This window comes from Hydra vulgaris, chromosome 08 (assembly GCF_038396675.1).
Source record: "Hydra vulgaris chromosome 08, alternate assembly HydraT2T_AEP".
NCBI lineage: Eukaryota > Metazoa > Cnidaria > Hydrozoa > Anthoathecata > Hydridae > Hydra > Hydra vulgaris.
The window spans coordinates 35,522,286-35,548,234 of NC_088927.1; the positions used below are offsets into that span (position 1 = coordinate 35,522,286).

The 25,949-nt window shown below is 29.6% G+C and overlaps 3 protein-coding genes across 4 annotated transcripts in view; all 3 read left to right on the top strand.

Annotated features, from left to right (window-relative positions):
* Positions 1-1,590: 1,590 nt before the first annotated feature.
* On the top strand, positions 1,591-6,630 carry LOC100211442 (small ribosomal subunit protein uS5). Of its 2 annotated transcripts, none has more exons than XM_065803564.1 (4): positions 1,591-1,750; positions 3,249-3,749; positions 4,479-4,638; positions 6,357-6,630. In XM_065803564.1, the coding sequence occupies exons 2-4, from the start codon at positions 3,252-3,254 to the stop codon at positions 6,524-6,526; spliced, it is 828 nt and encodes a 275-aa protein (XP_065659636.1). In that variant the 5' UTR covers positions 1,591-1,750; positions 3,249-3,251; the 3' UTR covers positions 6,527-6,630. The 2 variants fall into 2 exon arrangements, with proteins under 2 accessions (XP_065659636.1, XP_065659637.1); XM_065803565.1 differs by having other exon boundaries at positions 1,718-1,750; positions 2,078-3,749.
* A 5,068-nt stretch (positions 6,631-11,698) lies between these two features.
* Positions 11,699-25,949, top strand: part of LOC100211857 (inactive rhomboid protein 1) — an 87,744-nt gene continuing 73,493 nt past the window's right edge. The window contains exon 1 of the mRNA XM_065803568.1: positions 11,699-11,753. The gene's annotated coding sequence lies outside the window, so the exon portion shown is untranslated. The remainder of the gene's footprint in view (positions 11,754-25,949) is intronic.
* Positions 18,064-19,669, top strand: LOC136083275 (zinc finger MYM-type protein 1-like). The gene is made up of 2 exons (XM_065802675.1): positions 18,064-18,518; positions 18,640-19,669. Exons 1-2 carry the CDS (start codon positions 18,064-18,066, stop codon positions 19,667-19,669), a joined length of 1,485 nt encoding a protein of 494 aa, XP_065658747.1.

Below are 25,949 nucleotides of genomic sequence, written 5' to 3' on the forward strand. Positions count from 1 at the left end.
ACCAACCAAATGACCTCTAAAGGTTGAGTAAGTATAACAGTAGCAACCTGTAAAAAATCAAAAAAAGCTCATACGCAGCTCATCAATAGTTTTTGTCTTAATTTGATCTTAAGCTCATTAAACGTTGCATTTGATTTAAGTTCATTAGTTGATATTTCACGTATTTGATTTTTTAGTAGAAATTGTAGAAGTAAAAAAAATTGAAGTAAAAATTTCAAGTAGAATAAGTAGAAAATTCGCAACAAAGTTTCACCTTTGGGCTGAATGTAACTGTGACTTAAGAATCTAGTTCTGATTTATTTTGGTAAAATTATATTTTACACTAGCGCAATAATAATTTTACTAGATTGCAATATATCTTCGCAAAAGAATTACTTCTATCTATCGTAAAAGAATTATCTCTTTTAAATGATATAAGGCATTAGTAGTTTAATGTTTTAATTAACATTTAATAACAAAAAACAAACAACTTAAAAATTGCATAAATAATATTATAAGTTTAATCATGAAAAATAAATAAAATTTTTGATTTTATTTCTTATTTATTTATAGTTGACTTGGTCGATACAAAGGTAGTTCTATATTCGGCTATAAAAGTCAACTGACACTTATCCTTCAAAAATATATATCGATGTAAATATAAATCGTAAAATAAACAATTAAGTTAAAGCATCGGAAATAACTTTTCTTGAATAACGTAAAAGAACTTAAATGAAGATTTATAATCTATGTACATAAAATTTAAAGCTCTCTCGTGGATTCAGTTTATAGGATTATTTAATTTCATACTGTGAAACACCCATACAATCCATAGCAGTATGAGAAGTTTGATGCTATAAATGCAGAAAGTATTAGTTTCCGTCAGTTTTTACTCGAAAGACATAAACGACGTATAATTTATAATTATAAAAAATGCCGTAAAAAATTTTAATAATGAAGTATCGAAATTTTTACAACATAAAAAAGGCAGATAAAACCCTATAGTTTTCATGCGACGATTTATTAAAGGGAGGGTTGGCCGAAAAAAAAAAAAGAATTTTATTTTGTTTTGTCTTCATTTGACCTATATTTATAATTTATGTTAACTATATTTGCAGTTAATGTATTTTAAGAAAAAAGTTGTCTAATTGTATAGAAGTACCTTAACATAATTGCTTGCTAATGCTGATGGTGCTAAACCTGATGGTACTAAGTAAAATGATGTTTTGAAATCGACGAAGACAGAAAACTAAACCCAGGATAATTTATACGTTCTGTGAATAATATTGTATATTGTTTATTTCCAGGGTCGACAACACCGGGGGCAGCCTCCCCCCTCACTTTTTTTAAAGGATCTTTTTTTTATTTTATTTAGAAATTTTTAGATACAGAAGACTTTTATTAGAAATTGATGATTGTGCCCCTCCACTTTCAAACCAGTGTCGTCGGCCCTGCTTAGTTTGAAGATTAGTTTGATGAAGTTTAAAAATATATTTTCAACTGTTAATTTGAGGTGCACTTTTCATGTTGACTTTTGTTCAAACTTATTCTACTTGAAAACTTGAGTCACAACTTAAGACCCCCGGCAAACTAAAATTTTGACTTGTGACCCGAGTACGAAGTTTCAAAAATTATGTATACAAAAAACCAATCAAGTTAGTACGATTGCTTGTTTCACTAGATTTATTTGGCACTGAATTTACCGCATCTTTTATTTAAAAGGTTTAGAAACTCAGTTAGTCTTTTGCATATACACAAAATCCGAACACACGTAAGTAATCATGTGTTATCCAATTCATCTTTTATAAGGAAAATGCAGTTGTGTTCTTCTTAGGGAATAAGTTTATTTTCTTTGAAGAAGACGAGTATATTTCTCGTAAAATAGTTTCATAATAATTGTCAGACTTTTATGAGTTGCATCCTTAATAAAAGCCATTATCTTTTTATAAGTGCATTTATATTTGCAAATAAGTTTTATAGTAGACATTTTCCTGGTAAGAGCTTTCAGCAAACCTTATATTGTTATACTTATAACAAAATAACCTTGTAAAATCATGAGAAAATGTTTTCATTAAGTTTAGTTTAATTTTCATTTTAGTTTTTTTTGTTGGAAGCTCTTTCATAAAAATGTCTGCATTCGAAATAGCCGCTGCTGAAGTTAAAAATCTTGCTTCTAAGCCTAGTGATGATGAAATGTTGAAAATTTATTCCCTTTATAAACAAGCCACAGTAGGCGATGTCAATACAAGTCGTCCTGGAATGCTTGACTTTACTGGAAAAGCTAAATGGGATGCATGGAACTCTTTAAAGGGGAAAACTAAGGAGGATGCCGAAGCTGAATATATTACAGTAGTAGAAGAACTTAAATCTAAATATGGTGTTAACTAAACTAAAATACTTTTAGAAATTTTTGAAAAATTGTAACTTTTTTATTATTTGATATTTTTTGTTTAAATCTAACGAAACTTCCTGAATTTTTTTTCCGGAGATATACTGTAATTTTTATATAAAGATTTGCCTAATTTAGAGTCATCAAATATAAAAGTAAATTTATGTAATTTTTGTTAAGATTTTCTTTTCTCATTTCTGTAAACATTTCAATAATTATAAAGATTTAATTCCAGATTTAATCATTTTTTTATATAATTAAATTAGATTTATGTAATTTTCCATTAGTTAAATGTATATCCCAGTTTTTCATTGTGCAAGTTTTTCCTCGTTTTAATTACGTACATTCCAGTTTTTCATTGTGCAAATGTGTTTGTTTTCAATTTTTTTCAAAAAAATTTAAATTCTATGCAAGCCAAATTTAATAATTTTTTATTTCATAATTGTTAAATATATTAAGTCCAGCACTCCAACATCTGCATCAAGGGTTAATCCTATATTTTGATTGAAAAGGGTACAATTTATTAAATTTACTGGGATTTTATATAAAGAAACTTTACAACAGTTTACTCTTTTCAGTCTCTAAATGGATTTGCTTTGGTATGCATTTGTAAAAACAAAGTATACAAAAAATGTAGCACAATACACACAAAACTAATGTAATTAAGCTAAGTTTTTTTGCTTATTTTTTTGTAACTGTATTATGTGGTTTCTCACTATTAATGAATAGTTGTTATTCAATTTTTGAGAACCAGATATAATTTTTTAGGTAGTTATCCAGCTAAGATTGTTTTACTTAATTGGTTTGACACCTAAGCACATTAAAAGTTATTATAATATATGTAAAACAAATAAGTTTTTATATACAATATTATCTTTAGCAAATGGCAGACTCAGGATCAGCCGGTGGACGAGGAAGAGGTGGTTTTGGACGTGGAGGTAGAGGTGGAAGAGGAAGAGGCAGAGGGCGCGGAGGTCGCGGACGTGGAGGTAAATCTGAAGACAAGGAGTGGACCCCTGTTACTAAACTTGGTCGACTTGTTAAAGATCTCAAAATTAAAACACTAGAGCAAATTTATTTGTACTCCTTACCTATTAAAGAGTTTGAAATAATAGATTTCTTTTTGGGACCTTCCCTAAAAGATGAAGTACTTAAAATTATGCCAGTTCAGAAGCAAACACGTGCTGGGCAGAGAACACGTTTCAAAGCTTTTGTTGCTATTGGTGACTATACTTGTCATGTTGGTCTTGGAGTAAAATGCTCAAAAGAGGTTGCAACAGCTATAAGAGGTGCTATAATTCAAGCTAAACTTTCTATCATACCAGTTCGACTTGGCTATTGGGGTAATAAGATAGGTAAACCCCATACAGTTCCTTGCAAGGTTAGTTTATTGACATATTAAACAAACTTGTGTCTATTTTTTACTTGATTTTTTTTAATCATGAAATTAGGAGTTTCAGTAATTTTGTTATTTCCTAAAATTAAGTTATAAAGGCATAAGTTAGTTTGCATTGCAAAATATCAGCATTTATTGTTGAATGTCTATCACTATGCCAAAATTAAATTGTCTTTCAAATCCAAATTAATATTCATGATTAATTTGGCTCCACGAGATCTTACATTGTACAACCCATGCACAAATGTTTAAATAAAAATGCATATTAATATAAATAAAAGGTTTCCTCCTCAGGATCTTTATTAAAATGTTTTACTCTATAGGAAAAAAGGCATAAGTTAGTTAACATTGCAAAATATGTCAACATTTATTGTTGAATGTCTATCACTATGCCAAAATTAAATTGTCTTTCAAATCCAAGTTAATATCCATTATTAATTTGGCTCCACAAGATCTTACATTCTACAACTCATGTATAAATAAAAATGCGCATTAGTATAAATAAAAGGGTTTCCTCGTCAGGATCTTTATAAAATTTTTTTGACTCTATAGGATAAATGAAATGAAAAAGGTTTTTAATTATTTTAAAAGTATTTAAAATAAACATGTTTTATAATCAGGTATAGTTAATGATATTTCATTAAAATTTTAAAGAATGATAATTAGAACTTTTATAATTTATTATAATAATATGACTTGACAAAAACATTTTAGGTTACTGGAAAATGTGGTTCAGTTACTGTTCGATTAATTCCAGCTCCACGTGGAACTGGAATTGTTGCAGCTGGTGTTTCTAAGAAACTTCTATTGATGGCTGGTGTTGAAGATTGCTATACATCAGCTTGTGGAACAACTGCCACTGTTGGAAACTTTGGTATACATATATTTTTAAGGCTGTTGCTCAATTTATTTTTTTATATTACTTTTTATTTTACTTTATGCTTTGTTTTATTGCATTTTGTTATGTTACATATACATATTATGTATATATACAGTGTTAAAAATTCAGCTTTTTTGGCTTTGGCAACAGTAAAAATTGAATTAAAGTTTTGTGTTTTAAATCAATTATTTTCTTATATTTTCTTGAATAAAAAATGGTTTTTATTACATGATATATTTAGTTGTGAAAATGATTTCTTTTGTAGTTTTATTTTTTTTATTATTCTTCTGTTTTATTAGTTGTTTACAAACTTTTCTTACCAAAGCTATATATTAATATAGCTTTGGTAATGACTTTAAAAATATAATATCTGCACAATTTTTGACAATACAATTAATCAAAATACTGCAAAAGCTCTGGCGTGTGGCGATGTTAATTTTGCGTGCCCAGGGTATGACAAATTGGGTTTTTTTTTTTTTTTTTTTTTCAAAAAATAAATGATGTTTGTTGCTTTATTTACTGATGCCCTGATTGCGATATACATACATGCATTTATGTATATGTATATATTTGTGTATTGCTGGCGCAGTCTTGCATAAAACATTGTTAAAGTCACATTTGCGCATTTTCTCTTTACATATATGCACATGTATATGTATGTATATATAAAGATATATATGTGTACAAGTGTGTTAAAACAAAATTAGTCACAAAAAATTTTATGGTTTTATATAATACTCTAAGTGAGTACATATGTATATAGTGCACACCTATATATATATATATATATGCTTAAGTAGGTTGGCCTCAATATACTCAAGTTTAACACAAGAGTTAATAACTCTAGGCAGGCTTGGGAATTTTCGTACATTACTCTAAGCAGAATTTTTCTTTGTAACAGTTTGATTTGTTCTGATAACCAAACATTAGCAAGACATCTGAAATTTGTTTGATGAGACTGTGTAACATGATAGTTAATATATAAATAATATAACAGGATAGTAACTATGTAGATCTTTTTTGCTTAAATTAAAAATGTATACTTGTTTTAAAATATTTTTTAAATACTTTTTTGCTTAAATTAAAAATGTATACTTGTTTTAAAATATTTTTATTATGTTGTGTTTGTCAAAAAAAAATTATATTTATAGTATTCCATTTAAAGTATTAGCAGTCAATAGTTGATTTGAAAAGAAAAAAAAACAGGGGAAAGTTCAAGGTTATGAATAACCTTGCTGATTTAGCTATTGTGTGTTAAGAAAAACTTATCAACTAATAGCTGCAAACATTAAATCATTTAATGTAATTTTGTTGTTGTTGTTATTGTTGCTAACACTTAAGCAGGCTGTAGTGAAGCAAAACAAATTTTATTTTTGGCATCAGCATGTTGTCTTGGTTTTTTGAGGGTTGTGTGTTGTTTATATATATATATATATATATATATATTATATACACGCACATGCGTATATAGACACACATGCATACATATATTTGCTTAGCCCTCTAAATTCAGGTGCATTTATTGTATACACAGCAAATTTCTGAAAAATAGGTTTTAAAAAAAATTTATTTCTACCAAAACATTTTTTGCTTCAGTCTTTAAACTTTTGAAAATTTATATATTCTATTTTTTATACACTTTATAAAACGTAAGATAAAATGATAAACGAGGATAATTAAAATCAAAATATTAATATTCTTTTTCTCTCTAGCGATGGCTACATATTTGGCAATTTCTCGAACCTATTCTTATTTGACTCCTGATATGTGGACAGAAACCACTTTTGGAAAGACACCCTATCAAGAGCACACAGATTATTTAGCGAAAAACCATAATGTTGATGGACGCCCTCTATTATCTGCCCCCTTGTTATCTGCTTAATTTCAATGCTATATATTCCTTTGTTGTTTTCTTTTTAAATGTAATATCGAGTTAAATCTGTGTAAATTACTGCAACAAAAGGTATTATACCCCAAAACGCTTAATGTGTTGTTTTTTTTGTACACTATTATAAGTCATTAAAACCTGTTTGAAAACAGTTAAAATTTTAAATTAGTTACAACTGTCTTGTAAAAATCAACTTTAAATAAAGCTTTAAAAAAGTTTAGGTTTTCACGTATCTTCGCGCAGCAATCCGATCCACAATCCTATTATGATGATCTACTATTAGGGAATTTCATACGTGGGTGGGTTTGGCGCATTAGATTTCGGTGCCGTCTTAGTAGGGGGTAAATGAATCAAATAAATATATATAAAAATATAAAAAAATATATTTAAGTAATCTTTATAGAAAAAACAGAATGATACTCCGAATAAAAAAAAATTGTTTAAACTGGCCTATAACCAATATAATAACTATTAATTGTCGTAACTAACCATCTGCGTTGGTTTGAACGAGGTTCTAACTGATTCGTGAGTAGTTTTAAGTATAACGATGTCAAAAATTGTTGTTAATAAAAACTTATCCATCTTATAATTTCTTACCCATATGACATGAGTATTTGCCTTCGATATTACTATTTGTAACTAAAAACTGTTTCATTCTTCATTGGAAAATAAATACCCCCGAAATGCAGTTAAAACATTGTCAAAGTCTTCACCTTGTCATTATGACAAGGTTCTTAATGCTCTTATGACGGTAGTTAAAAACATTGTGGCGGCTTGAAAATTTTGTGATTTTTAAGTACTCTCGAGTCCTTATTACACGGGGAGGGGGGGGCAATATATGTATACATTATTTTATTAACCACCCTCTAAAATATATTTACAAGGTTAAAAGAGTATATTTACTAGGATAAAATACGAGTTAAGAATAAAATAGAGATTTAAAAAAAAAGTATAATTTAGGAATGTTTTCTTCAAGCGTGTTTAAATATTGTTCGCTGTTGTTTTAAATTAAATCTCCTGTACCAAATTATGAAGAGTAGCTTCAGGAATTTCTCTGAATCTATACTCTTTTTTTAACCAGCATTAAGGTTATTCAGTGATTATTATGTTGTATTCAGTTTGCGAACATCACAATTCTTTTATATCATCTAAAAAAGAAGATTTAACTGAACAGAAGTTATGTTGGGAATTAATGGTTTCAAAGGTTAACTTTATTGTTTATAAGGCGGATAAATAGATTTATTTTGTTTTGGTGTATATAATTTGACATCAATTTTAAATAAAGAGTGTTTATAGTTTTTACTATACTTTGAGACATTAAAAAGCGATTTTACTGCGTTCCTTCTTGGTGTGTCGAGTCTTTTCATTGTTGACTCTTTATTTTCACAGAGCTCAAGACAGTGGGAACTGCTAATGATCTACATAATTAGATAATAGACCTTGGATGTGCAAACCGGATTCCAGATTAAATCAGACATTTTATATTACAATATAGTTATAATTTATAAATCCGAACTAATATATTTTACAAAAATGCGCATTTTCGAATAGCTGTTTTAGAATAATTTCAAAAGGATATGCTGATAAAAGTACTTTGGTGAGAAATAAATCAAAAGCTCATTTTCGACAAATCGAGATTTACTAGGTAAGCGATTTTTAAAGTCTACTTACACTAAAAGTTTTTGTATTTATCAGTGACTGAAAGAACTATTTTCTAATTTTTAAGGCCGATTTTCACTGATATTTTTTTTTTTGTTTCGAGGTATAAAGTTTTTGCTGACAACTAGTAAAAATTAATAAACGGGAGGGTCTTAATAAATTCGGGGTGGGTGGAAAAATTTTCCACCCACCCCGAATTTAGGGGTGGGTTAAAGTGGGGGGGGGGGGGACTTTATTCATTTTTTAAAAATAATAAAGTCCCTCCCCCCCTTTTTAAGGACTCGAGAGTACTTTAAAATTTTGTAATTGAAACAATAATATAATAAACGTAACTACCATATCTTCTAACAAGATTTTACCATTTAGTATAAGGTGGCTTACTTGCTTTGTTTTTTTAAGATACACGTTAGTCTTGACGGATAAGTTCTTGCCCATGCAATGTTAAATAACTAATACAGCTATGAATAAATTAAAATTAAAATGATTTTAATTTTAGTAACCATTTTATTACAGTTTAAAAGCATTTCATCCCATCCTGTCATTTACAGGTGAATTACCACTTGTTAGTAACCTCGGTCCTAGAGAGACACAAAAGAAAATACAGCCTTAAATTGTTAATTTTCTTTGTTTAAAAATCAATTGGTTTAACATTCAAAAATTTAGAAATTGGTGGGCTAGTGCCGGCATTGTTTTTGTTAGGTCTTTCATTAAATTTGACATAAGCACAACAAGGTGTTAATTTAAGTTCTAAAATCTCCCGATTGCCAATTAGCGCGTGTTTTCACATTTATAGTCATACTAAGTGAAAACCATGTAAAAATAATAATAAAATTTTAATAGACCAATCAATGTCAAAAGTTTTTGCGACTGGTTTCTATCGGAACAGACCTTTTGCGCCAAACTTGAATTCGATTAATTTAGGGGACGACTGAATAAGCGCGAATTTCATAAGTCCGAACTGGCATAAGTGCGAATGGCGTAGGTACGAACTGGTATAAGTAGGAATTGGCACAAGTGCGAAGCAGCTACAAAAACTGGCACAAGTGCAAACTGGCATAAGTGTGTCAAAAGAATTTGCAAACATTGGCATAAGTGTGAACTGTCATAAGTGCGAGCTGGCATAAGTGCAAAGCAGTTGCAAAAACTGGTATAAGTGCGCCGAACAAATTTGCAAACTTTGGCAAATTGGCTTAAGTGCGAAGCAGTTATAAAAACTCGAACTAGCATAAGTGTGCTGAATAAATTTGTAAAAATTGGCATAAGTGCGAACTAGCATAATTGCAAGGCAGTTACAGAAACTGGCATAAGTGCGAACTGGTATAAGTACGAATTGGCATAAGTGCGCCGAATAAATTTGTAAAAATTGGCATTAGTGCAAACTGGCATAAGTGCGAAATACCAATTTGCACTTATGCCAGTTATTTGCAGTTTTATTCGGCGCACTTATGCCAGTTTTTGTAACTGCTTCGCATTTATGCCAATTCGCACTTATGCCAATGTTTGCAAAATCTTTTAGCGCACCAATACCAATTCGCACATACGCCAGTTCGCACTTATGCCAGTTTTTGCAACGCTTCGCACTTGTGCCAGTTTGCACTTATGCCAATTCGCGTTTATTCAACCTCCCGTTTATATGAAAACAAAGCGTATGGATCATTATACAATTTGGACGCTCCAATTATCATTATACTCCTGAATAAAAATTAATTACTAAAAACTAAAAATCAATACGTAAAATAATTTTTTAAACTTAAATTTTGTAAAGCACCAAAATTAAACAATATCCAAAAATAATTTTAAGAAATTATAAAATATAATTAATCTAATTAGTAAATGAAATAAAGGGAAAATTCTTCTAAGAAAATGCTGCTATGAAAATTATTTAGATTGGCTTGTAGTTGAAGTTGTTATTTTAGGTTGGCTTGTAGTTGAAGGTTCTTTTAATTTCGCTGCAGGAAGGTAAGTAGTCAAGTACAGCCTGCCAATATCTAAAAAACAAAAATTAAAAAATTTACTACTGCCCTATCAATTTATCATACATGTTCTATTTTCATTCAATTTGTAAATTTTATTTCATAAATCTACACACACTGTAATTTGCATAGCTTGTTGAACAAGCCTAGCTTTAGAATTGTTGTGGATTTAATAGCTAACTTAATCTTAAACCAATAGAATAATTTAATCTTACACCAATATAATAACTTAACCTGAAACCAATAGAACTACTATATGCATCAATTTATTTACAAAAAAAAAAAGCGTAGCATTAAGAAAGGTGTCATCTTGCATATATTTTTGTAACGGGTAATATTTATAAAAATTAATAGAAAAAATTATTATTTTCATATTTTGTTTATGTTATCTTTTTTATGAATGAAAATATCTTGAAATGATATAAATAAAATAAGTCTAAAAAAATATATTAATAAATATTTTTTATTTTTTTAAATTAATTTGAATAAATATAACTTCTGAAATTGAGATATAATCACAATGCAAAAGGATTTTTAGAAATAAAATGAAACCAAAAAAAAAATGAAACATTCTTTTTGATATTTGCCAGCACCAATTTTTTAATAAAAACCCATAATACTGAGCAGCTTTGCATGTCATTACATCTGTGATACCTATTTTGAAATTCACAATAATTACTTGGATCATGTTTTTACTAAGATAACCTTAACACAAACATCAAGGTTTTCAGTTATCTGATACCTTATATCAGATTACTATAACCTTATACAAAATATATCTGATACCTTGTATCAGATGTTTATCAACTTTGAAAAACAAACTACAAATAGTTTTTGTTTTCGAACATGCAACATATAAATAGATACTTATGAATATAAATGAGAGAAACACAGTTTTTTAAAGATATATACCAACGTTTGTATGAAAAATTATTAATATGAAACATATAAATTTGTAAAAATAGAAAATTTGTGAACACTTCAGTTCATTACTTATATAATGTAACATTTTATTCAAGCGTTTGAATATACTTTTTATTCACAGCCTTTACATTCCTGGAAATCTCTCAATAATAAAACTGTTGTAATCAATAATAAAACTCAATAATAAAAATATTTATCTATTTAACTTAATAATATGTAACCAAGTAAAAAGTTTATCCTTCATAAAAATATTTAATGAAGTTACAATACAAGTATAGAAAAAAAAATGCAGAAAAAAATCCAGACAATTTCAAAATTTAATGGACATAACTTTGAAATTTATGAATACAAAAAAACAGAAAAAAACACAAAACAAAAATATAAAAGTAAAAATGATAGTTAAAATAAACAATTATGAAAATCTAATAATAAAAAGATAAAACTTAGAACTTCAAAAACTTTCAAGCATTTTTTTCTCTCGCAAAGCCTGCTTACCTCAGCCAAGTAAAATAAAAAGTAATATTTAGTGTGTCTAATTATTCTAATAGCACAATAATGTAGAATAAACATAAACTTCATAAAATGATCATAAAACTTCATAATCTGATTGCATTTCTTGGTTAAACATAGACAACACTGATGTCTAGCCAGTTACACGTTGCAAGGTAAGATATTTGTAAGCATTTTCTTATACTGTTTTATATATATATATACTATTTATACCTAATAATAAATATTTTTACAAAATATATTTTATTAACTATAAAGTTGAAAAAAAAATTTTTTAATGACAAATATATAAAAATATTTATATTTTAACATACAAGATAAAGCCTTAAAAGTTTTTTTTTAATCAAACAATAAAAAAATGTTTCTTAAAAATGGCTGCCAATTTTCTGAAAATTACCGCCAACGGGGGTGATTATGAACGTTTTTTAAACATTTTTGCATCATAACAAAACAGTTAGTCTAATCGCTACTTTTTTTTTTAACAGAAAATTATACAATCTAGCTTCCAAAATTGGTTCTAGGCCTGATAAACATTATAAAGTAAATATCTTAATTTTCTTATTTTATACAAGCATATTCGTATTTTCAAAACCGGGTGAGAATGAACAGCCGAGTTGGAGTTACTTTGAACACGACATAATGTTTTTATTTCTTAGATTATGAATAGACTAACATGTTTTAAGGAGGAGGGGGGGGGGGAATACTGTTAAAGATCAAACAAATAACAGAAAGTGTATTTTAATATGTTGTAGAGTCTTTTATTTCAAATCAATTCATGTGAAACAGTTACATGCAAAGTTTAAAGTCTAGTTTTTTCAGCACATTACTATATATAACAACATTTACAAAGCTGCGTTACAAAAACAGATCATCAACTATCACTATTCTCAAAGTTCTTACATAGCTCACACATGCTGCATATAAAGTCAATTTTTTCAATACCAAGCTCATAATATTGATCTTTTTCATAGAAATATAGTTGGAGTTATGCGACGACGTACGCCGTTGCTTAACTCCAACCATTTTTTGTTACAGAAAGCACAGTACCAATCACTATCTTTGTTGTTTTGGTCTATTGAACTTGATGGCATTGACTCATCTAAATAAAAAACATTTTTCCTGGTTCAACCTTTGGACTGCGTGTTTTTTGTATTGCAACTGGATTTGTGCCTAAGCCTAGATTGCTCTTCAGAATCTCTAAAATGGATTCGTTAAGAACTATTACAGAGTCTTTATTTTTTCCAGGAAGTTGTTTTATCACCTCTATTTTGTTCATAGGGTAGGTTCCTGTTGCTCGAAATCCGGAAATTAAAGCTTCTGGTTGGCAGAGATGGTGTGCATTAGGCGGCATTGTTACAAACTTGATGTCATGTTGAATCGTGGCTTCAAAAACTTCAGGAGAAAAATGTTAACCCAGATTATCACCAATTAGCAATGTTGTTCCTGTTTTAAAAATAGCTATAGGCAAGAATATCTCCATGAATCATCTGGTAAATGTTCTACCATCAAACCACTCATTAGTGGTGATATCGTATACGGTTCTAGGTGGTCCACCATGAGGTTAACCCTGGTAGAAATTTTTTGCTTTATAAACAACCATAGGCAGCAAAAATTCTCCAACAACGTTACCAGCAAACATTATACTAGTTGATTGCTTTGAATGTTCCTGTTTGTTTTCAACACGGTGTCCATGTCCACGACAAACAATTACAACCTTGGACCCTGGATTACCTGTTTTATTGGTCTCGTCATAATTTTATATGTTTTCTAGAGGTACATCCTTTAACTCTTGGTATAAGTTGTTAAAATAATGGTTAGGGGTTTCTTCATTGACTAAAGCCCTACTATGCTTTACATTGCTAGCAACCCTTTTCGTCAAACTATGTCTTTTCATGAAAGACTGAACCCAATCTACACCAGACACATTATTTTTAAATATAAAGTCTGTTATTTTCCTTTCATCACAATAACGTTTAACTAAAAGTTAAACTTCCAAAAAATTAAGAGGTACACTCCAATCTGTCATATAAGTAATTGTTTGAACAATTAAATTTTCTGTAGAACTGTCAAGTCTGGTTTGACCACCATGCTTTTTTGGAACTTGATTTCCAAGTTTTACGTTTTTATGGAGAGTTCCTAACGGAATGTTATAAGCTTTGGCTGCTTTTCTGATAGTAAACTCTTGGTTTTTCCGTTTATTTACTGCTGCTTGTAAGTCTTTTTGAATGTAATTTGTTTTGTAACCTCGGCTATTTTCTTTTCTTTTGTAATTTAGAGGCATAGTTCTTTAAATTAATAAAAAAAAAAACTTGAATTCTTGAATAAAAAAAATGTCATTTTTAAATGAGCAATCATTTACAGACAAACTACACCCTCAATTTTGAATTAATTAGAACAATATGTACCTGAACTTGATGTGTAACAACTTTTATAGTGCTTTGATACGCGCTTCTTAAGATATAGCTTGATAAGTCAACTAACTACCCAAACAATGTAACTCATGCTGTTGATATGCGATAAAGAAAAGCCGAAAAAGGAAAATATTTTGGGCAGCCTAAAATTGGGTTCTAGATATTATATTTAATGCAACTGGATCAAAATAAAACACAATTTAAATCTATTGTAGGTGTTGTTTCATCTTTTAGTTAACATGGTACTGATGTTCATAGTCACCCCGCTGTTCATAGTCACCCCCGTTGACTGTAGTCACAAAGTTACATTGAAACATCAGAGATAAATTCATACTTATCTTTTACTTCATTTATAAAAAAATTTCACAAATGGTCCTTAGTGTGTTAGGTCCATATTTAGTTAGAGATTTTAAAGTTAATTCATTTATTTAGGTTTTATGACTTTTTGAAAATCAAAAATGTCAATTTTTACAAGAAAAAATAAGATATCTCAAGATATATTTATTAACTTTCAAAATCTCTAGCTACCAAAGAAAGATATTAATGCAAGTATCAATTTCAAATGTAAAACTGTGTGTATAAAAGAGGTAATATAGTGGTTTATCGAGCATCTTTTGGTAGATTTTTTTATTATGACTTGAATAATACAAAGAATGTGTAAAAATACATATATTCTTCCATGAACAAAAAATATAATTTTTATTTCAATAAACATATTAACACATTAAAGCATTCAACTTTTGACCAATTAAGCCATGATGTTACTTAACTGCATATTTATAGTGTAGATTGAACTAAATGTAAAAATATTCCAGTCAACGTGACATTTAGTTTTAATAGTCGCGTGAACAATTCGCGCTGAAAGATTTTTAACACCGTACAAGTCCTAAGTTCATTTCAATCATGTATATAATATTAACACAGTAATTTTGGAAAAAGAAACTAACTTGTAGTTAAATAGCTTTGCTGTTAAACAACGATTTTTAAAGTCTTGTGGATTTAATTGAATAACATATTAATAATGATAAGGATTTTTTTTCGTTAACTTGTTTGAGGGGCCGTATCAATCCAAGTGGACTATAAATCAGCTGCGAGCTTTTCATTTTAAATATGTGCTTAATCCATTTCTGGACACATAAATGACTAGTAAGTAAGTATTTTGTAATGTAACACACTATTTGATATAATACTGTTCCGATTTTGAGGAAAGCAGCAGTCAGACCAAATGATTAAGTTGCTCATGCCGCTTTTCCTTTGCCACAACATGCAATATCTTGCAAAAGCCACTAGAAAAATGCTGTCCGATATTATCTGCCATTGATTTATTCCATAATGCTTAGCATTATTATTTGGTTGTTTTATATAATGCTACCAAGTTAATCACATTTTGCTTTTTCTCATAAAAAATAGTTTCATCTCCAACATTACTATCTTAATTTACAGTACCTTTAAAAGTCTTTTTAAATCATTTAAAAAATGTTTTTTTTCCCTAGCACAGCCTGGTTTTAAATATTGCTAATAAACATTTTATTACAAGTTGTTCAATTTTTTAATATTACTAATGTATATGATGTGGTAAATTAAAGTTATACTATTTTGTTTATCAACTATACTTAAAATTATACATTCATTAACTGACTATTAAAAATAAGCGATGGGTAATAAACATGCAGGACTGACCGTTGGGGCTAGGAACAGCTAAACATTTTTATACTGACTGACAGTTAAGGATATGGGCGGCAAAATGATCTTACATCGACTAACGGTAAGTTTATGAGAAGACTAAATGGTCATTATTAAATTTTTGAAAAAGAGTTTTATCTTACAAAAGCCATTTATTTTTGTTTTTAATAGTTGTTCTAACACTGATTTTTTTCAGCACTTTTTTGTGTGCAATTTATTGTTATAAAAAAGATTTATAAAAAATAGCGAATATTAGCGCTTTTGTGATCAATTTTTTTTTTTACATCAACATCAAATTACAAACTTTTTTTTACATCAACATCAAACACTATACGTTAAAATTGAAACCAATGTTTTTATATTATTTTTGATGAGCATGAAATTATCTATCATAATATGTTTAACTAACAAAAATTTGGAATAGTCTGCAGTAAGGTTTTACCCAAACCTGTTAGTTGGAACCTTGTCAAACTAAATATTAGTTAACTAAACCTGCAGATAGAAATTTGGCAGATTGGTAATTTGCTTTTTTTACGCCAGATTGCTGTAAATTTAGTTTATTTTGTTTATCATGATACAATTAGTACAATAAAGTCATAATTTCAATTGTGGAAAAAACGTCAGTTAGAACCTTGTCAAATCAACGCTACAAAGTGTCACTTTACATGAGTTACGTATCAGAATAAATAAATTTAAACTGTATTCTTCCATAACTCAAAAACTAAAAAGAAAAGCAGAAAAGCGTTTTGTATTCGTAACTTTCTTGAATCCTACAAGCATCCCACCTTTAGTTGCTCCTTAGACGAATAGTGACGATTCGTTGTACCCTTCTATAACTCCATTTATATTTAAAAAGTATGCTTTAAATAAAAGAGAAGGCGGTTTAGGACAACAACAACAAAAATATTCTATTTTAACGAGCAGAAAAATTATGAGTGTTAAAGCTTTAACGGATTTTAGATCACCTAATATATTGTTTAAAAGAGGACTTTCAAACAATGTATTAGCTCACCTAATACATTGTTTGAAATTCCTGGACGAATTTGTTCTCCCTGAAAATCTCATGGAGAAAAAATTTGTCTTACTGTAATGTTATTTAAAAATAACATTCCACATAAATCCTATTGTGAATTTCAAATTAATCTTACTTCAGCACGTCTTGCTTGTAAATAAATAAAGATTTGCACAAAGAAACATTTGTTGTAGCAGACCCAGAAAATTCAAACATCAAGAGATATTCTAAAAATAAAAAGCAATAATAAAAAGTCTAAAATAAAATAAAAATTACTATAAAGTCACATTGCTACAAAATTTTATCAAAGTCAAGTGTATAATCTTGATCATTATTTTGACCTATTGCTTTAGCTATTGCTTTACAAAAATGACTGCTTGCTGCTTGGTAGATAATGATTATGTCAAAGAAAACCAAACTTACAATACTGAACTTGTTTCTCTTGATCTTATAAAGTTAACCACAATAAAGTATAACATTAATTGTGTAATGGCAGGGCCGTTTTTGGAGCGTCGCAGGCTCTAGGCACTTTGCATAAAAATGTAACTGTAGGCCTTTCTTTCAATTTAAATGTCATGTACACGTTATTCAATTTACATTATTTTTTAATTTTTGTACGTTAATGGGCCTACAGTCGCTGTTTGTTTGATTATTCTGTATCTGTACACATCTTATGCCTTAAAAAAATTAAATTGTAACCATTTCATTAATTGTATTTCTCTCACTATCATTACTTTAGTTATGATCATGAAAAGCCATTAAAAATTCAGCAAACTATGGTTTGTTATTTGTTTTAAATATTTGTTTAAATTTATCAATAGTTTACATTTATTTAAAAATGAAATTCTCAGAATTCCACGTATAATTTTAAAAAGTACGATTTTATTTGGTAGGTATTTTATTTGTTATGATTACGTTTTTGTAAATTATTAATAAGTTTTGTTAAATGTAATGTTTTATGGTTCAATCTATGGTTTGTTATTTGTTTTAAATGTTTGTTTAAATTTATCAATAGTTTACATTTATTTAAAAATGAAATTCTCAGAATTCCACGTATAATTTTAAAAAGTACGATTTTATTTGGTAGGTATTTTATTTGTTATGATTACGTTTTTGTAAATTATTTAGAAGTTTTGTTAAATGAAATGTTTTATGGAATATAATTAAATGTTTTTCCCCTCTTTAAATGGGTTAACATATTTTATTTTAGTTTTATGTTTCATGTCTATTCTATACTGAATATTTATTATGATTTTCAGAAATTTAAGTCATGTCCGATGGCGATGGGTACAAAAGAAAGCACGAGTCTGGCTATATTAAACGGCAGAAAAGCAAAGGAAAGAGGATGCATTAAAACAAATGAAAGGTTCTTTGCTAAAATATGTTAATAAAGTAGATGCTACTTCTGGCAATGAAACTTCAATAAACTCTTTCGTTTCTTCAACAAGTCCAGAAATAGTAATACCAGAGCCAGAACCAATGCTGACTGACACTGTGGAACAAGGCGGTTGTGCAATGAGTTTTACAAGTGAACCAGTTATTCAAGCAGATGCGAAATCAACAGTAGCAGATTTAGGATTGGGAATAAGGAATAGTAAGGAATCTATTTCAAATGGTCCTGCTGAATGGGAAATAAATGCTGATCTCATAGCTTATTATGCAGAGAATATCCCATCACAGAATTTGAAATCTGATTTAAGCTTAAAAGGTAGACAATTTGGTGAAAAGATAGGTACGCAAGGAATATTTTATAAGAAAACTGGTAAATGGAGAAAATATCAGCAGGGATTGGCTCATATATTCGCCCTCAACTGGTAAAGTGTTTTGTTATATTTGCAAGATATTTGGTTGCAAAACCGGCAGTGCTGGTACTAATAATGCACCAAGGAATCAATTTATAACTGGTTTCGTTGATTGAAAAAATGTTATTGTTAGGATAACCTCACATGAAAAATCAAAAGATCATTTTGCTGCTGTGTCGATGATAATGCAATACAAAAAGTCTACTCGAATTGATGTTGAACTTCAGAAGGAAAATGAGAAGTCTTGCAAATACTGGACTGAAGTCTTGAAAAGGGTTGTTGTAGTGATAAAGTTTCTTGCTGAAAGGGGATTAGCTTTTCGTGGTGACAATCAATTGCATAACTCTCCTAACAATTATCTTGGTTGTATTGATCTGTTAGCTGAATTTGATCCATTTCTAAGAGAACACATTCAAAAGTATGGAAATCCAGGAAAGGGAAATGTATCATATCTTTCAGCAAACATATGCGATGAATTCATTAATATATTAGGAGACAAAGTTTTGAAGCAAATAATTTCTAAAATCAAGGATTCTAAATATTATGGAATTAGCATCGATTCAACCCCTGATATTAGTCATGTAGACCAGCTCACACTTGTTATTCGCTATGTACTCAAAAACAGAAATGTAGTAGAGCGATTTCTTCAATTTATTCCAATTGAACACAATGATGGAGAATACGTATTTAATCTTGTGGTTGGTATTCTTCAGTTTCATGGAATAGACATCAAAAATTGCCGATCACAATCTTATGATAATGCCAGCAATATGAGTGGAATATATTCTGGTGTGCAAGCTAGATTCAGAGAGATTAATCATTTAGCAGAATGGGCTCCATGTGCTGCCCACAGCCTAAACTTAGTTGATTCAGCTGCCGTGGAGTGTTGTTCAGCAGCTGTAAATTATTTTGGTGTCATACAGTCAGTTTATAATTTTTTCTCAGCTTCAACTAAGAGATGGTCAACTCTTAAAGAACTTCTTAAAGAAAACGTATTTGTTTTACATAGCTTATCAGAAACTAGGTGGTTCTCTAGAAGTGATGTCACAAGAGCTTTCTATGCAAATTACTTACAAATTCGTCAAGCATTATGTGAAGGCACTAACACAAACATCAACCACCAGCAGCTGCTCATGAAGCGAAATCACTGGTTAAACATTTAGACTACTTTGAAACTGCGTTAATGTGTGTGATTTGGAAAGATTTACTTCAAAAGATGAATATTGTCAATAAAGCCTTACAGGAGCCGGGTATTGAGCTGTGCACCATCATTAAACTGTACGATGGTCTCATACAGTATTTTCATGATACACGCAGTAAGTTTGAATCATTCGAAGGCCAGGCAAAAGATTTCACAGAATTTGATTACAAAGAAGCTACATAACGCAAGCGAATACGGAAGCGGTTTGATGACGAAGTTATGGATACAAGTAATCCCAGTTTAAATGTTAGTGCCAGTGATAATTTCCGTATTCAACAGTATTACGTTATCATAGACAGATTTATAATGAGATGGAAAAACGCCGAGCAGCTTATAAAGTATTGTACAAAAGTTTTAACTTTCTTCTTGACAACAGATCTTTGTCGAGTGAGGAAGTAGTGGCTAAAACCAAGGCACTAATTCAGTTGTATCCATCAGACCTCGAAGACGAATTTAACGATAAGTTTTTGCTGTTTTCTCAAATGTTTAGTGATGGTAAATCGGTGTCTGATAAGATTAAGCTGCAAATAGATAATAAACTAGTAGCAAGTTTTCCAAATGTTAATATCGCTTTCAGGATTTATCTATATTAGGCACGAATTCAGAAGGTGAACGTTCTTTTTCAAAATTAAAACTAATAAAAAACTGCGTTCAACTATGGGACAAGCCCGACTATCCTCATTGCACTGCTATCAATTGAAAATGAAGTAATGCAGGAGATGACATTTAAAGATGTTATAGTTGATTTTGCAAATACCAAAGGTCGAAAAGTTAATGTCATCTAATTATACTGTTTGATTATAAACATTTTTATCAATTATGAATATTATGCTGCATCTGTATAATTGTTTTATTAATGAAATGAAAAACACTTTAAAATTTCTTTTTTTTATTTCTTTTGTAGGCCCCTGTAGATTATGGGTAAGATGGCCCTGTGTAATAAAAAATTTATGGTATTCTTTAAAAAAGTTTGGATAATTACTCAACAAGTCCTTCAAAAAATAAAAAAAAATCATCTCTACAAAATCTACTAAAAAAAAAATACTGTTCCCACAACTATTTTTTTTTAAAACATCTTCGCTTCCAACAAGTCTGCAAGGAACCACTATTAGAGTTGGAAGTTACTGGAAGAGAAAAAGTGAAGATTGTAGAGTATGACAACGGCTGGAAAACAAGACTCTAATAAACACTTATTGAATAGTTTTAAAAGTATAGACGACAGCTCCGGAGAACACTTCTGCAAGACTTTAACAGGTATGTTGTCCGGGCCACAAGCTATAGAAGATTTGAAGTAGGAAATCACTTTAGATACAGAAGCTGGAGTGATACAAACGTCAAGCAATGGATCAACCTGTTTGACAGCTATATCAGGTAGAACGCAACTAGTGGAATCAAGAGATGATATTGATGAAAAGTTCTTAGCAAATAATTCAGCTTTGTGAGGTGACAAAGTCTGAACCAAACAAGAGAGGTGGAATTACAGATTTGCTCTTATTATTGATACTGTTACAGATTCTCCAGAAGTCACGAGAGCCTAATTTTTGTGATAAAGTATGAGATTTTATGACTTGAGAATACCAGGCTTTGGCATTAGACAAAAACTTTTTACAATAGTTTCTAGCAGTAATAAACAGACGTCTGTTTTTTGGAGAACTGTTTTGCTGATAGATATGGAAGTAACGTTTTCGATTGACAATTGCAGCAGCACAATGTGAGGAAAACCATGGAGGAGAGTGAGGCTTGACCTGGAATCGTCGAGAGGAAATAAAAGATTACATGCCAGCCTGAATCCACGAAGTTTTGTAAGAAGCCCATTTGTCGATAGGAAGACAAAAGATTTCTACTCAAGCACCATCACGAAGAAAATCACGGAAAGAATTCCAGTCAGCTTTACTGTAGTTGTAAGAGGTACGATGATAGGGGGATTCAGAAAATGAAGAAGAATGAGATATTAGTTTTAGAGAGATCAAACTGTGATCAAAAGCACCTAATTGTGAATGTAGAGAAACTGAGCACTGACTAGGATCAGAAACATAAGTCGAATAGAGAAGGAAAATGATTCGAATTGTCTGGAAAGCGAGTTGGAAAGTTGACTATTTGAGTTAGGGATTAAGAGAGACAAAAGTTGTGGGCTTTAATGCCTGCAGAGTCACTGACACTAGAGCGAAGCCATTCAGTGTGATAAGCATTAAAGTCACCGGCAACAACAATATTGGTTGATGGAAAAAGAGAGAGGGCTTGGTCAATATTATCAGAAATAACATCAAAAAGAGTGCAGTCTTGAGATAAAGGAGAGCGATATGGAACAAAAAGAGAAAGGCAATATAGTGAAGTGGTGCTAAACAAGGCACATAAAAGAATAGTCTGATGATTCAAACCAAGTTTCACGACAAATAGGTGAATTCTTACGAATGTAAATGCCCATGCTAAGCATGTGACTATTGGAGTCTTTACGAATTAAAGGAAGATAACCATCAACACTAAGATCACAAGATGAGACAGCTGAACTCAAATTAGTCTCACAAAGAGCAAGTAGGTCTGGTGAACTTTGAAAGAGATACGACTCAGCAGAAGAAAAGTTACTTCAACTACCAAGAATATTAGTGAATGATAGGTTTAGAGAACTTGGTAATGACAATGGTTATTTGTGTTTTATAGTTTTTGGTACTTTAGTCATTTTTAACTTTGTTAAAGAACTTGACTTAAAGCATAGACAGTACTCAGTTCACTGTTTAATAGCCCAAGTAATTGCCTCAAATATAAATAGTAACAATATATCTGCAAACGATAAAAACAATAGTATTCAACAACATTTAGAGAAAAAATTACACATATAAACATTAACGTTCAGGTATGGTAAAAAGCAATTTGAAAGTTTTAAAAATTTCCGTTGTAGTCACCGCTTTGAAAAAAAGCACTGATATTTTTTCAAAACTAGTCTTAATATCATATGCTATGCTATGTGATTTCTTTTCTTTTATAAAAGATGACTAATTTGGTTTAAGTCCTGATGTCTTGGTAGCTCGAAACTTGTTATTTGAAATGAAGGTCTAAGAGAATTCAAAGAAACTATTGTCATACTTATTTAAATCACCTGCCTTTATTTAAACACAACTTCAAATGGTATGTACACAATCAAACTACTGTTTTCTCATGTCCTATCATCCTGAATCAAAATCTGCAAAGTACTTAGTATTCAGAAAAATAACATTTTGTGGGATGTAGTAAAATGTTTAATAGACAGTATTAGTAACTAATCCAGGGGAAGGGGGAGAGAGCGGAAATTGGGCATGCAAACCCCGCCTACCAAAACCTGAAAGTCCTAAAAATATCAATTATATTGAGGAACTTTTTTTTAGGAGACGAAAATATGGTACAAAATACAAAAATATTTCAACATCTTCCCCCCCCCCCCCTCGCCTCTAATAAAAACTCCTGGATCCGTCACTAATCAGTATCCTTTTAAATACAGCGATATCAAACTGGCCACACAAAGAGTACAAAATATTTGCAACATTAGAAAAGGAAAACCTTCGTTGAATTCATAACTTTAAAAGTATTAAACCTCAACGCATCCATGTTAACAAATTGATACGTAAAATTCCTATAATAAATTTTAGTGCAACATTAAAAGATTAAAAAAGCTTATATGTTTTAGTCTTTTGATAAAAAAAGCAGCACTCTATAAATAGTATAAGGGGTATCCACTATGCAAATACTTTTTAAATCCACCCAAATTGAGTTTTTTTTGAAATAGTTACTTAAATATTTTGAAATAAAAATTTTTCAAAATATTTAAGTAACTATTTTAGAGCCCCCTGAAAGCCCTTAAATATTTAACAGGTCCCTAGTATTAAAAAAACAGTTTTTACTGCTAAGAAAATGACATTTTTTAACTAAAAAAGGAAAAAAATAAAGTTCCACAAGGTTGTTTTTATTATCTTTCAAGTTTTTTTATTTTATAAAATTAATATTTTTGATTATTTGAGATCCAACAAGATATACTTTTTAAAAAATTTTTAAATATTATTAGGGACCTGTTAAATGTTTTAGGGCTTTGAAGTGCCTCTAAAATAATTATTAAAATGTGTAACAATATTTTTTTACATACAGCGGAGAAAATAGATTTAGCATCACTTTAACTTTTTGTTCTAATTTAACAAAAATGGCAGTAAAACAATATTTAAACCTGCTTTATTTCTTATTATCTTCTACTACAACTAAAAAATTTATAAATTGGTATGTTTAATTAATTACAAATGGAAAAAAAATTAAAAGTCTTCAATTTGTGGAGAAAACAGAATTAGCCTCATTTACGTTATATACAAGAAAAAACAGAAAGTATTTTGTTTTTACGCTCATTTAATTTTAGTATTGCTTCCTGAATATTAGTGACTTCAAATATGCGACTTGACATGTTTCCATGTTTCAATGTCACAAGATTTTGGATAGTTTCTATATATATTTCATTCCAAACTTCTCTGATAAAAGAAGCTTGGAATGAAATATTTTTCCAGCAAAGGAAAAAGCCCCCCAAACCATTACGGTTTACCATCAAAGTTACGACTCAGCTAAGTTTCTGCCTCTTTTCGAAGTTCTTGCCAGTAATATTGATAGCCATCAGGACCATCTACATTGAACTTGTTTTCATCACTAAAGAGAACTTGATGCCACTCTTCCTGCCAAAACAGATTTTTTTTTGCAAATTGTAATCTAGCTCCTTCATGACGAACAGTAAGTTTTGGTTTTGGTTTACGCTTTTTCCAAACTGTGTTTGGATCTTCATGTAAGATTTGTCTCATACGTTGAACAGTTACAGGTAATTGTAAATAAGTACAAATTGTAGGTGCAGTCATGTGCTGAGCAGCAGAACGACGTACGATAGCTCTTTAGTACAGCTATTAATTTTACATTTGCCACCACTTCCCTTATAAGTTCCATAATTAACGCCCATCTTGAGGTAATTATTACCCACTTTTGGAGACCTTTTAATTTTTTTGTTTTTTTGTTTGCGATTTCCCGATTAGATAAGCCTGTATCTTTGTATCCCTTGATTAAAGCTATTTTTCATTTTTTAAACGCTTGCCACCTCCCATTTCAAATTCAGTTATCAAAAATCTTTCTAAAAAAATGTCAAAGCCTTTGTTATATAAAATTAAGTCACAAATGCGTATTATCAGATCAAAATATGCAAGTAAACTAAAAATAACTATTGATGAGATTGATTTGTTACCGCAAACATCACCAACACAAAAAAAAAACCACACAAATTTGCTAACAAATTTACAAAATATTGGATTAGAACATGGTGAGGCTAATTCTATTTTCTCCATTGTAGTACACAAATACTATAATGGAAGAAAAAATTAAATTTGGGAGGTTTTAAAAGTTTTTTGCATAGTGGATATCCAATTTAAAAAGCTCCACCCTACAAAAAATTATAATATACAATTATAATATATGCTATAAGTATACCATATTATAGTACAGGACTTTCATAAAGTGAGTATGCACTAAACCACTATTTTTGCCATCCCTCCCCATCCTCCTTTTTGTACAAAGTAGTTTTTTTTAAGACCTGTGTATGTACATACAAAGTCAAAACCGTCTCGTAAAATCTCAAAAAATTTAAAAATCAAACTTTTTTTGTTTGAAGCTCGTTTTCATTCCTTTTAGGTGTTTAATACATGAGAGAGGACGTTTTTTATTTTTTGGAAGTTTTTCCATCCCACCGCAAGCTTATCGAGTTTATTATTTTTCTCAAAACTCTCTCTCTCTCTCTCTCTCTCTCTCTCTCTATATATATATATATATATATATATATATATATGTATATATATATATATATATATATATATATATGTATATATATATATATATATATATATATATATATATATATATATATATATATATATATATATATATATGTATATATATATATATATATATATATATATATATATATATATATATATATATATATATATATATATATGTATATATATATATATATTAGGCCGGATCATAACTTAAAAAAATTTGGAAAATTTCTTCGGGAATTTCCAGTAATTGGCTCTCAAATACGCTGAATGCAATGCTGCAAACCGTTTTTCGCTACTACTTTGCTATACTTTGTATTTTTACCTTTGAAGTTTACAAATAAATTAACTTAAAAACGCTCATTTGTTACATAATTTATTGATTGAATTTATAATAAAATTCAAATTATTTGAACAGTC